Source organism: Hippocampus bargibanti, linkage group LG16, assembly GCF_051943395.1.
Source record: "Hippocampus bargibanti isolate YZ-2025 linkage group LG16, ASM5194339v1, whole genome shotgun sequence".
Classification (NCBI taxonomy): domain Eukaryota; kingdom Metazoa; phylum Chordata; class Actinopteri; order Syngnathiformes; family Syngnathidae; genus Hippocampus; species Hippocampus bargibanti.
In genome coordinates, this window is record NC_142749.1 from 15,277,342 (window position 1) to 15,293,815 (window position 16,474).

A 16,474-nucleotide genomic window follows, 5' to 3' on the forward strand; every position below is an offset into this window, starting at 1 on the left:
TACTACGGCAGCTTCAAAACATTGTGCATTTTTTATACTTTATTGCAAAAAAATTACTTTTTTACTTATTTATTTACTTAATTACATGTACTTACTCATTTACTTAATTATATATATACTTTATTACTTTTTTACTCAATTACTTATTCACTCAATTACTTAATTACATATTTAGTTACTTAACTATGTACAGATTTGCTTATTTACTTACTTGCCTACTTGCTTATTTATTTATTTATTTATTTATTTACTTGCTCATTTACTTAATTACTTATTTACTTATTTAACTATGTACTTAACTGCTTATTCACTTCATTGCCTACTTACTTAATTACTTAATTTGTAATTGTATTTTATTTATTATAGTATCTCTGCTTGTCTGTGACTGTAGTGTCCTTGAGAGCTTTGAAAGGCGCTTAAAATAAAAGGTATTATTATTAATTAATTACTTATTTACTGAATTATTTATTTACTTAATTACTTATTTAATTAATTAATTACTTAATTACTTACTTAATTAATTAATTACTTAATTACTTACTTAATTACATGTTATTTTTTTTGTTTTTGACTTTGTTTTGGTTTTTAGAACGGATTAATTGCATTTCCATTTACTTTCATTGGTAAAAGTGATTTCAAAATTTTTACTCCATTGCGATAATTAAACATTGAATTTTATTTTGAAACACTTGTATGACGACAATACATATCACAAAGAAAAAAAAAAACCCTTCGCTATGAATCACAAATTAAAATTGACAGTGTTGCAGCAGACTTTTTCCTCTTGCTGTTATTTCCTACCGGTGGCGGAGGGGTCGGGAGGGGGGGGGGGGCTTCCAAATCTGGACAATTGTATTAGAAATCAAACTCCAGGCTGTTATGAGTGCAAAATATAAAAAAATAAAATAAAAAAATCATCTGGTTGCATTCTTCATCAACCCGAGCTGCGTGCGCAATCAAAAGCCTCGCCGACAGCTCGCTCGATTGGAACAAATCTCACAAGGCCCGCGCAAATCACGGCCATTGTGCTTGATTATGCTGTTCGATTGGATTAAAAGCAATGGCTGTCTGCCCCATTGATTGCACCTGGTCGCCAGGCGTCGAAGCAGTCGCGCGGACTCCCTCGTCGCTACCGACGGCCTGATTGACTGTGAGATTCGCAAATGATTGCACTCGTGTGCCTAATAAGTCCCTGGGGAAGAGCCCAGCCGCAAAATAAAAAGCAATATTTGGAGAAAAAAAAACAAGCATTTTGGGGGTGCTTATTTGCACGGGTGTAGAGGCGGGGGATGGGGGCTTTGCTTTTCTCATTTTAGTCAATGTCAAAGGTAAAATTACATTTTACAAGGAGTTATTATACACTTTGAAAAATAATAAATAGAAAAAGGCTGGTGTGTTTTTGAATTTTTGGTGTCTGTTTATCAAGTGGACATGTCATATGCCTATAAATGTAATTGATATTAACACATTCATAACACTGCCAGACGATGACCATTCAAGGATGGCACAAAACTGCTGATCAAGAAAGTGACATTCAGGGCAAGAACACATTTTTACTCGGCCACAAAAATAAACTCAATTTGAAGTCATTGACTGCCAGACGATGTGCAAAAATGTGTCCACTCTAGTGCCAGGGTTTTTGTCATTGTCACTCAAATTGTAAATGTACATTTCTCCACTGCGAGACTAATAAAGGCAAATCCAATCCGATCCAAATTCCAGGAAACCACCGAATATTAAGTTTTAGGACTACATAAACATTGAATACAGCGTGAGAAACCTTAGACTCTCTTCTTTTATTGGAAAAAAAAGTTAATTCCTAAGTAATATGGGTCTAGAGTTATCTGAGCTTGAAATGGGGGCGGATGTACAAAATACAATACAATACATACTGTACATATTGTTTTACATAGCGCTTTAACAACAGCTGAAGCTGGAACAAAGCGCTAAAAAAAGAGTTAATTCCTAAGTTATATGGGTCTGGAGTTATCTGAGATTGAAATGAGGGCAGATGTCCAAAATACAATGCAATCCATACATATTGATTTATATAGCGCTTTCAACAACAGCTGAAGCTGGAACACAGCGCTAACATGGGAAAAGGGAAATGCTCCCCCCTCGTGGAAGGTAAAAACATTGCCAGAGGTCTGACCAGCGCGTTATCGGCACCCAAGCATGAAAAAAAGAAAATTCGTGAATGGCGCTCGCCGTCATATTTTCAATTCCTAATAAAAATATGTGAATGGCAGCGAATGAGCTATTTAGGGTAGTTATTTACTTAAGTATTTATTTATGTAAGTACTTATTTAATTAATGACTAATTTACTTTATTACATATTTACGTATTACTTATTGACGTAGTTACTTACTTAGGTAATTACTTACTTGCTTACTTAATTACTTATTTACTTAATTGCTTAATTATTTACTGATGTACTTATTTACTTATTTACTTACTTATTTACGTATTTACTTACTGATTGGTACTGCAAGCCAAAAATAAGTGAAGTACTTTTTTAGTTAATTACTAATTTACTTAATTACTTATTAACATATTACTTAGTTGCTTAGTTACTTAGTTGCTTCCTTCGCTGCTTACTTACTTGCTTACTTACTTAATTACTTATTTACTTAATTATTTACTTAATTACATAATTATTTACTCACTTATTTACCCTTTTATTTACATATTGATGCTGCAAGCCAAAAATAAGTAAAGTACTTATTTACTTGATTACTAATTTACTTAATGACTTATTTACTTCTTACTTAGTTACTTAGTTTCTTAGTGACTTAGTTACTTACTTTGTTGCTTACTTACTTACCTATTTACTTATTTACTTACTTATTGATGCTCAAGCCAAAAATAAGCGGAGTACTTCTTTACTTAATTTCTAATTTACTTAGTTACAAATTTATTTCTTACTTATTTACCTAGTTACTTAGTTAGTTATGTAGTTACTTAGTTATTTATTTTGTAGCTTACTTATTTACTTAATTATTTAATTACTTAATTCCTTAATTATTTACTTATTTATTTACTTATTTACTGAGTTACTTATTTATTTACTTATTTACTGACTTATTGATGCCGCGAGCCAAAACAGAAAACAAAAACGTATCAGATTACAGCCGGTATCTCAAGACGGCACTATAAATCCTGGAGAAACGGCAGCCATGTGATTTTTGTGTCCCAAATTTAAAAAAAAAAGGCAAATAGCAAATTAGCAATCTGCGCGTCCCCAACGGAAAGCAAACTCACATCCGATGTTTTCGGTAGGAAGCCAAAAGCATTTACATTTTCCTACCAGATGTCCTGTCCTGACGCAACGCTACCAGGGGGCGTTCTATTATTATGACTGTGTGTGTGAGTGTGTGTATGGATTGAAGGCAGCGGCGGGCTCATATGGCCGTAATACACTCTGCCAGTTGATTTCATTTAGCCGCAGCGGGGGCTTCACAGATCACAGACTGCCAAATGAATCTATCAGAGTGCTGTTGAGGTTTTTTTTTTTTTTTACCCTCCCCATCACTTTCCCATTAGACAGACAAAATGGAGCACTTTAAAAATCTATACGACCCCCCCCCCCCCCACCCCCAAACACTTGGCCCCCTAAGTGCATCTCCGTGTGCAGGTTGCCTGGAGTGGAGGTAAAAACATTGGGAAATGTCAAAATTATTGCCTTCACACATCTTTTATCGCCGTAGCAATTAGCTCATGACAAGAATTTCCATTTACCCCCGCACCCCCTCGTCGGACTGGACATGTGACCTTTCACTGCGATATCAATTTATGCCTTTAAGTTCACTTGCGTCAAAGAACTTTTCTCCTAAGGGGCATTTAATTAGCCTTCGAGTTAGCTTCATGCTAACCAATTCCGCGCATAGAACAGATAGCAAATAGCAGCCAGGTTGAGAAATACAGTAAAGTCTCGTTATATCGATATCGGATATATCGATAGTCCCGGTTATATCGATACTATTTCTATGCACGCACGGAGAAAATTACATGCAAACAGGGTCGGATATATCGATAGTCCCGGTTATATCGATATTTTTTCCGACTCCCTTGAATATCGATATAACGAGACTTTACTGTACTACTACTACTACTACTACAACTAATAATAATAATAATACATTTAGTTTCTAAACGGCTTTCAAAACCAACAAGGTCACTTTACAGTCACATGATACGTTTTTTTGTGTGGATGAGCAGCGGCAGCCATACGCGCAAGCGTTCACTCAACCCCAAAGTAACTCAAATAGCTAGCTAGCTGGCTTCCCTCCACCCAGAAGTAACCCAAATCGACAGAAAGCTAGCTATCTGGCTAATAGCTAGCTCGCTAGATAACAAGCGTGCTAGCTGGCTAATAGATATATTGTGTCATAGATATATAATAATGATAATAATAATACATTTCTTTTATAAGCGCCTTTCAAAACTCTCAAGGTCACTTTACAGTCACAGGATAAGTTTTTTTCTGTGGGTGAGCAGCGGCAGCCATACGCGCCAACGTTCACTTAACCCGGAAGTAACTCAAATATATAGCTAGCTAGTTAAGAAGCTAGCTAGCTGGCTTCACTCAACCCGGAAGTAACTCAAATAGACAGTAACTCAAATAGACAGAAAGCTAGCTAGCTGGCTAATAGATGGCTAGCTAGATAACAATATAGCTAGCTGGCTAATAGATATATTGCGTTATAGATATAATAATAATAATAATAATAATAATAATAATAATAATAATAATGCATTTCATTTCTAAGTGCCTTTCAAAACACTCAAGGTCACTTTACAGTCACAGGATTTTTTTCTGTGGGTGAGCAGCGGCAGCCATACGCGCCAATGTTCACTCGACCCGCAAGTAACTCAAATAGCTAGCTTGCTGGCTAGATAACAAGCTAGCTAGCTAATAGATAGATAGCTAGATAACAAGCTAGCTAGCTGGCTTCACTTAACCCGGAAGTGACTCAAATAGACAGAAAGCTAGCTAGATAGATGGCTAGCTAGATAACAATCTAGCTAGCTGGCTAATAGATATATTGTGTCATAGATATAATAATAATAATAATAATAATAATAATAATAATAATAATAATTTTTTATTACTTATTACTTGTATATTAGCGCTTAGTGACTATAGCGCCCCTAGTGGCTATGACATGCATATGAGCACTTCCTTCGGCAAAATTCCATACAACCACCCCCGACGGGGTTATCTTCAGCGGGATTCATCCACTGTGTGATCTGTCTTGACCTTGCCCGCCCGCGCCGTCGACACAATCTAACAAATCATCGCCTTATTTAGCAGCCCGGCGCGGCAAACAATGCCGTTTAATTGCCGGCTGAAGGAAATAGATTATGAATGTGCGTCCGATGCAAATCAGACAATCTGGAGGTGAACCGGCATGGCGTCTTTAATTGATGGAAGAGCTCTAAATGAGCCTGATGAAGCAATTCGCAGCCGTCAGGAAGTTGCAAATAAATATCTATCGCCTTTGTCAGGATCTCCGATTGCATAAACACCATCTGGCGACAAAAGAGGGCGTGGGCGGTTTTGCGAGCTAATCCCATATCGAAAGCGAACTTCATGTGAAAGATTGCGCCCTCCTGTCTCACTTCCAACCCCCTCGCCCCCATACCCCAAATCCATTTTCATATCCTCATCAAATCCATCTGATTTGATGAGGATAAATTGCAAGCGAAGGAGATTTATCGTAGAATTCTAATGTCTTCTTCGGGTATCGATATTTTCCACGGTGAGCTGAAAAGTTTAATGCCAGCTAATCAATATGGAGAAAAATACCAACAGCAAAGCCCACTTGACATTCATATGACATATCCATATAACGCTACAATTAAGCTGTTTGTGATTGTATCTGAAATCTGCCACAAAAACGAAAAAAAAAAACACTTGAACGCAGCTTTGACATACTTGAGAGAGTGCGAGCATATTGTGGAGTCCCTCATGGTTCAATCCCGCTGCCATTTTGTTTTCATGGTAGCAGATGCTTTCGTTACGTTTGGTGGATTTTGGATTGTGGATTTATTTTTATTTTTTTGCTGTGGGTATTCAAATACAGACGGCATCATCCATTCGTCAGTTTATTGATTCGGTACTGCGACAGGCGTACGGTATGTATGTTTATCGCTACACAGCCTTTTGATTGTCCTTGCTTTCCTTTTAGCCTTGTTGTCTTTTTGTCGTATGTTCTAGTGTTCCGAACTGCTTGCTTATGTTTGTTATTTGTTTTCTCCCACCCCCCCACCCCTCCGACCCCCCTCGTCCCTTCCCTTCTTCTCCTTTATTTGCATGCCGTTTCTCCTGTTCTGCACCTCCCTCTTCCTCCACCTCTTCCTCCACTGTGTCGTCCTGCTTGTGTGCTCGCTCAGACACTGCGCCCAGCACTGAACCTGCAGCTCATGGTCGGTATTTCTACTTTCTTCTTCTTTCTTTCTTTTATTTATTTATTTATTTATTTATTTATTTATTTATTTATTTATTTTGTTGTTTATTTTGTTATTTATGTGTGTATTTATTTTATGTTATTTTATGTCATTTTACTTTATTTTATTTTGATGTATTTATTTTACTTCGATGTATTTATTTATTTATTTATTTATTTATTATTATATTTATTTTTATTTATTTATTTATGTTATTTCATGTTATTTTATGTGAATGTATTGATTTTCTTTTAATGGATTTTTTTTGACGTATTTATTTTATTTTGATGTATTTATTTATTTTTTTATTATTATATTTATTTTTATTTATTTATGTTATTTTATGTTATTTTTATGTTAATGTATTGATTTTCTTTTAATGGATTTATTTTATTTTGATGTATTTATTTTATTTTGATGTATTTATTTTATTTTGATGTATTTATTTATTTATTATTTTATTTATTTTTATTTATTCATGTTATTTTATGTTATTTTATTTTGTTATTTTATTTTAATGTATTGATTCTCTTTCAATGTATTTATTTTAACAGACTAAATCCAACTCGGCTGTCCTTTTCAGTCAGTATGTTATATTGAGCTCCAGTCAGAAAGATTGTCTTTTACTGCCGGCAGGAGACGTAGCCATTCATGACAGGCGTCTGAATTCTGCAGCCCTCTGCCAAGCTGTTTATTGAGAGTATATGCAAGTTAAAGTGATACATTAGTGAAACATAGTTTTCTTGATTAGAAGACCACACCTCTTGAGTTCTAAGCATGAACAGTTATAAGCAATAAAACATTGTCTGTTACATAAACTGATAAATTTGTAATCTGGCTAATGAGCTCTTCCTGTGAAGGAGTTTCAAGTCCTAAATTACTCCTGTGATAAGGAGTTTCCCAAGTCCTAAATTCTGTCCAAGATCTCATAGATGAAGATGACAATTTAACTTGCTGTATCTGTTGACCTCAGATTGACCCCAGGTTGTCTGAGCTTCAATTGTGTATCGAGTCACACATGTTGACTAAGCATATAACAGCATGAAACTTTTAAATATGATAACTTCTTATTCTCCATCAGGGATGTTAACAGAATGGAAAAAACACTCATACCGAAAGGCGCCTCTGTAAAATAAAATGTAAAAAAATGTAACAAAACATAAAATCACATCAGTCGCTGACAATCTTTTTTTCCTTCTTTTAAGCCTCGCATACATTTCGGTGCCAATCGTCACTTTTGTTAAAAAAATCCTTTCAGCGAGCAGACGCTTACAAAATTTGCCATCCGCTGTCGACGTTGCCCATCTGTCGCCCCGCTTCTGCTACCTGCTGCAAATGAGACACCTGCGGGCGCTCTCGCCAACTGTTTTTGCGCCACATCGAAGGTGCTTTGGTGGTCGTGGGGAATATTCCCGACGAGTTTCAAAACAATCATCTCGCCCACGCTGTTCAAATGACGTCTTCCTCCCCCCACCTCCACCCCCGGTTTCCCCAATTGTTTTTCAACTCGCTATTAGCTTAAAGGACAACCGACAACATTTTTTTGTTTCCTAAGTGACATCAGAATTTTTTTTTATAGCATTTAAAATACCCAAAACACGCAGGCTGATATTTTTAGTCAAATGCAAAACACCAATAAAAATGTGTCCCAAAACTACTTCAAAATGACCTCGGAAATGGCAAGTTTCAGAAGGTCCCGCCCCCTTGTTCGTGACATCACGCCCGGACGTCTTTGCCTTGCTCTAGAATCAAAACACTGGCTTCAGATTGGGAGAAAATGCTTTCTTGTTACTCATCCAGTTATGAATATGATTCAAATAGTTCTGAAGAGGAAAGCATACATGTTTACAATCAATTAAAGAAGTACTTGCGTATCAATTCGAGCCATCAGGGCTCCTATGTAGCGTCCCAGAAAATGCACAAAATGGCGCCCAAGCTCCTTTGGAAATGGGCTGATTTGTCTGCTGGGAATTTGTGTCAACTAGTATCAAATAGTAGTCTTGGTGCAACACACAACGATTCACCGTCGCGTTATTTAGGTGTTTTCCTTCTAATTTCGCCATCAACACGAAGTTTTCAGACCAAACAAAGTACCCAAAATTGTGTGTCGCTTTTTCAGTCAGGGGCGTTCCTGGCGTGACATCACGTAAGGGATCGTCACCAACTCAAAAACAAAACTTCCTGAATATTCAGCGCGAGTCTTAAAACTTAAAATATAGCTATATGCGGCGTAATCCTTGTAAAACACGCTCCGTAGAAGTCATTTGAAGTGATTTTACACTGGACAAACAACTTGTCAGGAGGCGTCAGTTGTCCTTTAAACCACTCCCTATTAAGCTATAAATAAAAGATGGCCGCTCCGCTTTTCAGTTGAGTAAACAAATAAGCCGCAGCCACTCTGAGTAAATACAATACGTCTCGATGTACTATCCGAGCCTATTTGTCTCGTAACACGTCACCAAAACAAAACAGGAGTATGCTAACGATAGCGTCCCCTCTCTTGATTCCCGCTTGTTGACAGCGACTTCCCGAAAGCCTAATTTGAGAGGCATTACGCGGCCCTCCCGTCCTCTCAGGTGGCGCGGTAACGCTCCAGTAAGCCGCATTACCGCGGAAATGACTTGGAGCTGCCTGCCCGCGACTCATTTATCATCGGATCCTCGTAACGGCGTTGCCAAACGCTTTGAACGCCTCGTGCCCGGCGTTTGGTTGTATGTTTTTATTGGTCTAAAAATACCAATAGAACGATGCTATAAAAATACTATCTACCTAGCTATTTAGCTGGTTATCTAGCTAGCTACCTAGCTGGCTATCTATTAGCTATATAGCTAGCTGTCTAGCTGGGTATTAGCTATCTATTGGTTATCTATATGCTAGCTAGCTTTCTATCTATTTGAGTTACTTCCGGCTCGAGTGAACGCTGGCGCGTGTGGCTGCCGCTGCTCACCCACAAAAAAAATTAGCTTGTGACTTTAAAGTGACAGTTTTGAAAGGCGCTTAGAAATGAAATGTATGATTATTATTATTATGCATCTTTTTGCTATCTATTAGCTATCTGACCGGCTAGCTCGCTATCTAGCTGGTTATATATTACTTATATAGCTATCTATCTAGTTGGCTGGCGATCCGTTGGCTATTTATTAGCTATCTATATGCTAGCTCGCTTTCTATCTATTTGAGTTACTTCCGGCTCCAGTTGAACGCTGGCGCGTGTGGCTGCCGCTGCTCCCCCCCCAAAAAAAAAAAATCCTGTGACTGTAAAGTGACCTTGAGAGTTTTGAAAGGCACTTAGAAATGAAATGTATTATTATTATGCATCTTTTTGCTATCTATTAGCTATCTGACCGGCTAGCTAGCTATCTAGCAGGCAATCTATTACTTATATAGCTATCTATCTAGCTGGCTGACTATCGATTAGCTACCAATTGGCTATTTATTAGCTATCTATATGCTAGCTATCTAGCAGGCTATCTATTACTTATATAGCTATCTATCCAGCTAGCTGACTATCGATTAGCTATCAATTGGCTATCTATTAGCTATCTATATGCTAGCTAGCTTTCTATCTATTTGAGTTACTTCCAGCTCGAGTGAACGCTGGCGTCGATGTGACTGTAAATTTATCGCCCGTTGTGTGACGACAAGCTAAGCAAAGATTCAAAGTCATTCCAGGAATAAACCAAACAGTCCATTAGCTCTCGAGGAAGCGTGTATCTCCCCCCCCCCCCCCCCCTTAATGGACTCATTTATCATTTATCTAATCAGGGCCAGTCTTCACCCAAAATGTAATATAATTATGGGCTATAAACGTTGTCGGGATATTGCGTTCCATCTAGGCCACGGCCGAGCTCGATAAACACCTTCTAATAATGGCTTTTAGTGGTCTCGGGAGTGACTTATTCCGACGACGCCGAGGACTCGCCGCGGCTCCCGAGGCCAAATGAGTTTGTGGCTTCATTGCGATGATGTGCATCAGTTCCGTTAATGGTTAGTCAGGGGGTTGGTTTTTGCGTGGGGTGGGAAGGGGGGGGCTTCTCACGGGTATGATTATCAACCCCCGCAAAAGCGCAAGTTTCCCTTTTCATCCCGCTGTTAGCGAGCTATAAATCGGCTGCGACCAAAAGATCCATTACACGCCCCCACCCCCTTCCCCACTTGTGAGCGCTAAGTTACATAAGCTAAATGTCACGTCCGAGTTTTGCGTCAGGTGGGGAATCCGGAGTGGGGTGTGGGGGGTGTTACATAGGGGGGGTTATACACCATATATTCGGTACATATGAACACAGATAAATTCATTTTTTAAAAATCAAAATAGAATCAAAAACATCAAAAAAGAGTATCAAATAGAGTACAGTGATACCATAAATTACAAAGGTAAATAAAACGACTTTATTATACAGTATACTTTATTATACAGTACAGTTTATTTCTTTAATTATAATACCATATCACATTTATTATACATAAAATAAGGTATATTTGTGTAGTTTTAAGGCTTATTTATGGGGACCTAGGAACAGATTATTCTCATTTTAATGGTTTCCTATGGGAAATAAATTTTTGGGATGCACACTTTTCGCCTTACACACTCTGTCTGGGAACCAATTAAGTTTGTAAGCCAAGGTATCACTGTACTGTATATAACTAACAGAAATGTAATTATATAAACATAAGCTCTCTATTTAGCCGGCTATCTAGCTAGCTAGATCTTTATTTTCTATCTAGCTGGCTAGCTATCTATCTAGCCCGCTAGCTGTTCGCTATCTATTAGCTAGCGAGCTAGCTTTCTATCTGTTTGTGTTACTTTCGTGTTGAGTGAACTCTGGCGCGTGTGGCTGCCGCTGCTCACGCACAGAAAAACTTATCCTGTGACTGTAAAGTGACCTTATGAGTTTTGAAAATTATTATTATTATTATTATTACACATGGGCCAATGGAAATTTCTGACGGGAACTTTGAGCCAAACATTTTGTGCTGATTTTGCTGTCAAGGCACTATGTCGAGGTTGACTGAGGATTTTCAATTCGATGAACCAAGTGCTTTTTCACCACGGTGTGACACCCTGTTCCGTGTAAATATCTGAACATTTTTATCGAGTTATTAACTGAGTTGCGGATGTCTTGTTGAATAAGGCGCCGCTGTGTATTTATTCATTCGCCGTCATTCCCGAATTTATTCGGGAATTGAGAAGCGTGACGCGGAGCGCCGTTCTTCGGGTTTTTTGGTTTTTATTGCCGGCGCAGATAAAGCGCTTGTTAGATCTCTGGCAATGTTTTTATACAATATTTATGACACCTTATCCACGATGGTATTGTATTTTGTATAGCCGCCCCAATTTCAAGCTTAGAAAACTCCAGACCCATATAACTTAGGAATTATCTTTTTTTTTTTTCGATGAAAGAAGAAAGTCTAAGGTTTTTAATGCTGCATTGAATGTTTATGTAAACCGTAAAACTCAATAATCTGCGGGTCCTGCAAATTGAGCGAAAATGACAAAAACCCTGGCATGGAGTGGACACATTTTTGCACATTGTCTGGCAGTCAATGGGTTAAGCTAGGCTAGCAGCGTACTTGAAGTTTACTTGCCATCGTTATTCCGCCAAAATCATCAATAATTGTTTTTCCATCATCTCACTTTCCACTTCAACCCCCCCTCCCACTCCCACTCGTGTCAGTGTTTCGATAGGACTATCGTTTTCTTCTCTCATCATTAAAGTGCTCTCGAACGTCGCGCGAAGAATAAAAAAAATCTATATGAGAGCGGCGTCGCGCGCTAGCTGACAAGGAAGAGAGAAGCTCTCGGTGACATTTTCAAATAGGTTCAATGAATCGGTTGCTGCCGACTTTAATTACATTTACTCTTTAGGCGAGAAGCGTCACCGGGCGCTAGCGCTAGCCGGATCTTGACAAGCCAACGTGCTCTTATGACACCTCGCCTACTCAGCGCTGATTGCCCCCAACCCTCTATCTGGCGACTGTAGCGCCCGCCGTGGCCGGCCAAAAACGGTGGTGCTTAATTAGCAGATTAGCAGATCCAATTAGAAGATCTCCTCCGTCTCCAATCAAGGTTCCTGTCAGCACGTCCTCGGAAAAATGAGATAGTCCACCTTGGCACTCGCGATCTGCCGTCCCTGCTGTTTATTCCCGCGGACACCTAGCTTGGAGGACATCCCTGCCGTCATTGTTTGTCTTTCGGGCATGTATTAAAATCGAGACAGAAAGGCGTTTGAGGATAAAATGCCAAAAATGTAAACGTTTACTCATCCAGACAGTTGAGTTGACAGTATTAATTCCTTTTAGTGTTCACGGCAGGGTCACCGGCTAGCTAGCATAGTGCGGAGAGAGATTTGATGAGGATATTTGTTTTAGCGAGGGATAAATATACGCTAGCCAGTATGGCCGTCATTAATATGCTAGAGCAAAGTCGTTTCTCATTAGCATTAAGCTAGCTGACTTCCGAAAACAACGTTGATTCGGTGCCAGGCTAGCATAATGCGGAAAGAGATTTGACGATGAAAAAACGTGGAAAAATGAACATCCAGCCAAGTTGAAATATTTGTTTTAGTGAGGGATAATAGAAATGCTAGTTCCTTTAGCCGGTCAAAGGTGTTTCGCATGATACGGTAGCATTAAGCTAGTTGACTTCAGAAAATTAAGTTAATTCAGTGCCAGGCGTTTTCTGACCATTGAGAAAGATTTGATGACAAAAGTTGAAATGTTTGTTTTAGCCAGGGATAAATATATGCTAGCCAGTAAGACCGTCATGAATACACCAATGCTAGTTCCTTTAGCCCGTCAAAGGCGTTTCGAAATCATTTTCTAGCATTAAGCTAGCTGACTTCAGAAAATGAAGTTAATTCAGTGCCAGGCTAGCATAACGCGGAAAGAGATTTGATGACGAAATGTGGAAAAATAAACATCGAGCTGAATTGAAATATATATTTTAGCAAAGGATAAATATATGCTAGCCAGTAAGGCCATCAGGAATACACCAATACTAGTTGCTTTAGCCGATCAAAGGCGTTTCGCATGATGTGCTAGCATCAAGCTAGCTGACTTCAGAAAATTAAGTTATTGCCAGGCGTTTCCAGACACCAAGTAAAAAAATATATATTTTTTTTAATAAATCAAGTCATACCTGTGATTGAATGCCCGGATTCTTAAAAGAATACATTTTGGGCATCGAATGAGTAAATGTGAACACGCCATTTTGACATCTAGAAAAGTAAACTTCAATTCTGAGCTGCACTTTTATTTTCATAATCCATCAAATTGCAAAGTATGCTGCCAAGCTAGCTTAGCGCTCAGCTAACACTGAGCAGGGAATGTCTAAAAAAATGGAGTGATGTATCTGACTACAATTATCCCTTAAGTCAAAAATCAATATCTTAAATGAGCATCTATCCTTTTCACCGACATTGTCCAAATGGCACGACGAGGAGCACATGATGCCATATTTTCGTGATCTTTTGCCGTTCAAAGAAACGCTTTATTTGGGACGGTAATCTCCCCTATTTCCCCCTCAAATCCTCCAATGTGCGAGATCGCCACGCAAATGTCGCGTGTTCCACCAAATGACAGTAATGGCTTCTAAGTGACGCTAACTGATATGATATGGTAATTGCGTCGTATTGTTTTCGGGGAGAAAGGGGGTGGGGTGGGCGCGTGAAAGGGTCTGAATGCTTTCGGGAAATGACAGCAGATGTTTTCCAGCGGAGTTATCAAAGGGAGGTTTTGAAAAATATAACATGAAGACTAACTTTATGTTTGAGAACAGTTGTATGGCACGTTAGCGACCGCCTACGTTAGAGACGGAAGCGACGCTGGATGGAATTTGCTTTGTTGAGAATTGGAACATACCCCCCCCTACCCCCACAAAGGAAGTGTTGCAAATGGATTTCATTTCCTCCAGGATTAGCTTCATATCGTCTTTTCACCAATTTGGTTTGAAGATGACTTGGATATGATTTTGGGATGCAGACGATGACGTATTCCAGCCGACATTTATAGCGATGGCGTTTTAGGGGGGGATTGGGGGGGGCTTTTTGTGTCTTTCAATTTCCTTCTTTTGGGACCAGAGTGCACAGTACCATCGGAATGGGAAACAAAGTTAGCGTCAAGAGGTCGCAAGCGTCCCAAAAGCAATCGGATGTCAGACGAATTTCAGGTGGAGGAGCCGGGGTTTAATTGACACTGACACCCGGCACCGGAAGCAAAAATCTAAAGTCATCGGGTTAATCCAGGGGGGGTATTTTTCTCAAGTAGTCCCGGCTCCCACTCGTCCGCCGTTCCTCTATATTGGCTGAAGTTGTCCATCAACACGCCCCCCCCCCCCCCCCCCCCAGCCCCCAATCTTCCGTTTCTGGCATTCATAAGTTAAAATGTGGCCTGGTCCTTGTGATCCCTGGAACCCGCTCAACAAATCCCTTAGTGCGAGTCTGGCGAAGAGCGCAAAAGGGGCTGGGGGGGGGGGGTTAGCCAACGACGACAGCGAATGGATGATGGGCTACTCCACGTGAACAGATTGCTAAAAACTGATGGCAAGGGTCCCTGATGCGTTTTTTGCCCAATTCCTCTTAGCTTGCGACTTTGCCTGCAAAGTAAACCTCTAGATCAGGGGTTCTTAATCTTATTGAAGGCACCGAACCCACCAGTTTCCTATGCTAGCTAATTCATCTAACCCTTCTTCTGCAGACAAAACTGAGGGGTGACCTCTGCGGCGGAGGATCCACTGAACCCCTGAGACAGACTCACTGAACACCTACAGTTCGATCAAACCCAGTTTAAGGAGCACTGTTCTAGAGGTTTACTTTACTTTTAAGAGGCTAGAACAGTGTCTGTCTGCAGTTAGTGGACACAGTCGTTGAAAGAAGGGTTTGCCTTCAACAAGATTAAGAACTACTACTCTAGATTGTAGCGGTTTACTTTACTTTCTAGAGCAGTGGTTCTTCATCTTATTGAAGACATCGAACCCCACCAGTTTCATATGCTCAGTTACCGAACCCTTCTTTCAATGACTGTGTCCACTAACTGCAGACGAGACTGAAGGATGGACCTCTGCGGCGGTGGAACCACCGAACCCCTGAGACCGACTCACCTAGGGTTCGATCGAATCCAGTTTAAGAACCACTGTTCTAGAGTCTAGAAGAAAAAAAAAATCCAAATCATCGACGCTGTCTCGCATTCGTCTTGTAGATTCTCGAGCCGGCGAGGGATCCCCAAGAACGGTGGACCACGCAGTGATCGGGGGAGTGGTGGCCGTGGTGGTCTTCGCCATGCTCTGTCTACTCATCGTCTTGGGACGTTACTTCGCCAGGCACAAAGGTAACGGTTAGCGGGCCTGTCACCTTTTGGAAACGGAACGTACGCAGATTGGTGACGACGTCTTGAACGGGAATACGGAGGGACTGAGTGACTCGGTCAAGACACAGCTAGCTTTTTTAAAAAAGTAGGAATCACTGGTAGCACCTATGAGGTAGCAGTTCCTTCACTTAGTCGCCCTACAGTCAAGTAGTCGACGTGTACTCAAGTCCGTTTCTTGGGGAACTCAAATGGGGCTTAAACGCAGGTGGCCATAAGGTGCCTGATTCAAATTGAACTGCGCTTATGAATAAACCGCCAAAGTGTGCTGGAACTAAGCTAATGGAAAATAAGTTGATACGGTTGCTTCTAATAATCGTGACATGACGATGATGATATCATGTCCGGATTGTAAAGGATACGTCGTTGACGTTGAATTAGCTGTTGACGTCGTCGTGATTGGTCATCTAATGCCCGTCCGTTTTTTTAAGCAGAGTCTACCATTATTTGTTGGCGACATTCTGATTGTTTTAAAATAGAATCTGCGCTCAATAAATCTTAGTGGGCGACAAAGACTTTGAAGGTGATTCAAGACATGACAGTCAAAACACGTTTACTTGTCGTTAGATGATATGAGAGTAGTTTACTTGTAAGGGGTAGCGCGTAGCGTATACTTGTAAGGGGTTACTGAACTGGAAAAGTTTTAGAACCGCTTGCCTAAGC

The 16,474-nt window shown here is 39.8% G+C and overlaps 1 protein-coding gene across 4 annotated transcripts in view; it reads left to right on the top strand.

The window, feature by feature from the left end:
• The window catches only part of cadm1a (cell adhesion molecule 1a), a 245,214-nt gene that overhangs the window by 222,748 nt on the left and 5,992 nt on the right, over positions 1–16,474 (top strand). For 2 of the 4 annotated variants that reach the window (XM_089016967.1, XM_089016969.1), the window contains 2 exons: positions 6,398–6,430; positions 15,647–15,775. In XM_089016967.1, coding sequence (XP_088873093.1) covers positions 6,398–6,430; positions 15,647–15,775 — 162 coding nt within the window. The remainder of the gene's footprint in view (positions 1–6,397; positions 6,431–15,646; positions 15,776–16,474) is intronic. The other 2 variants (XM_089016968.1, XM_089016970.1) reach the window with 1 other exon arrangement.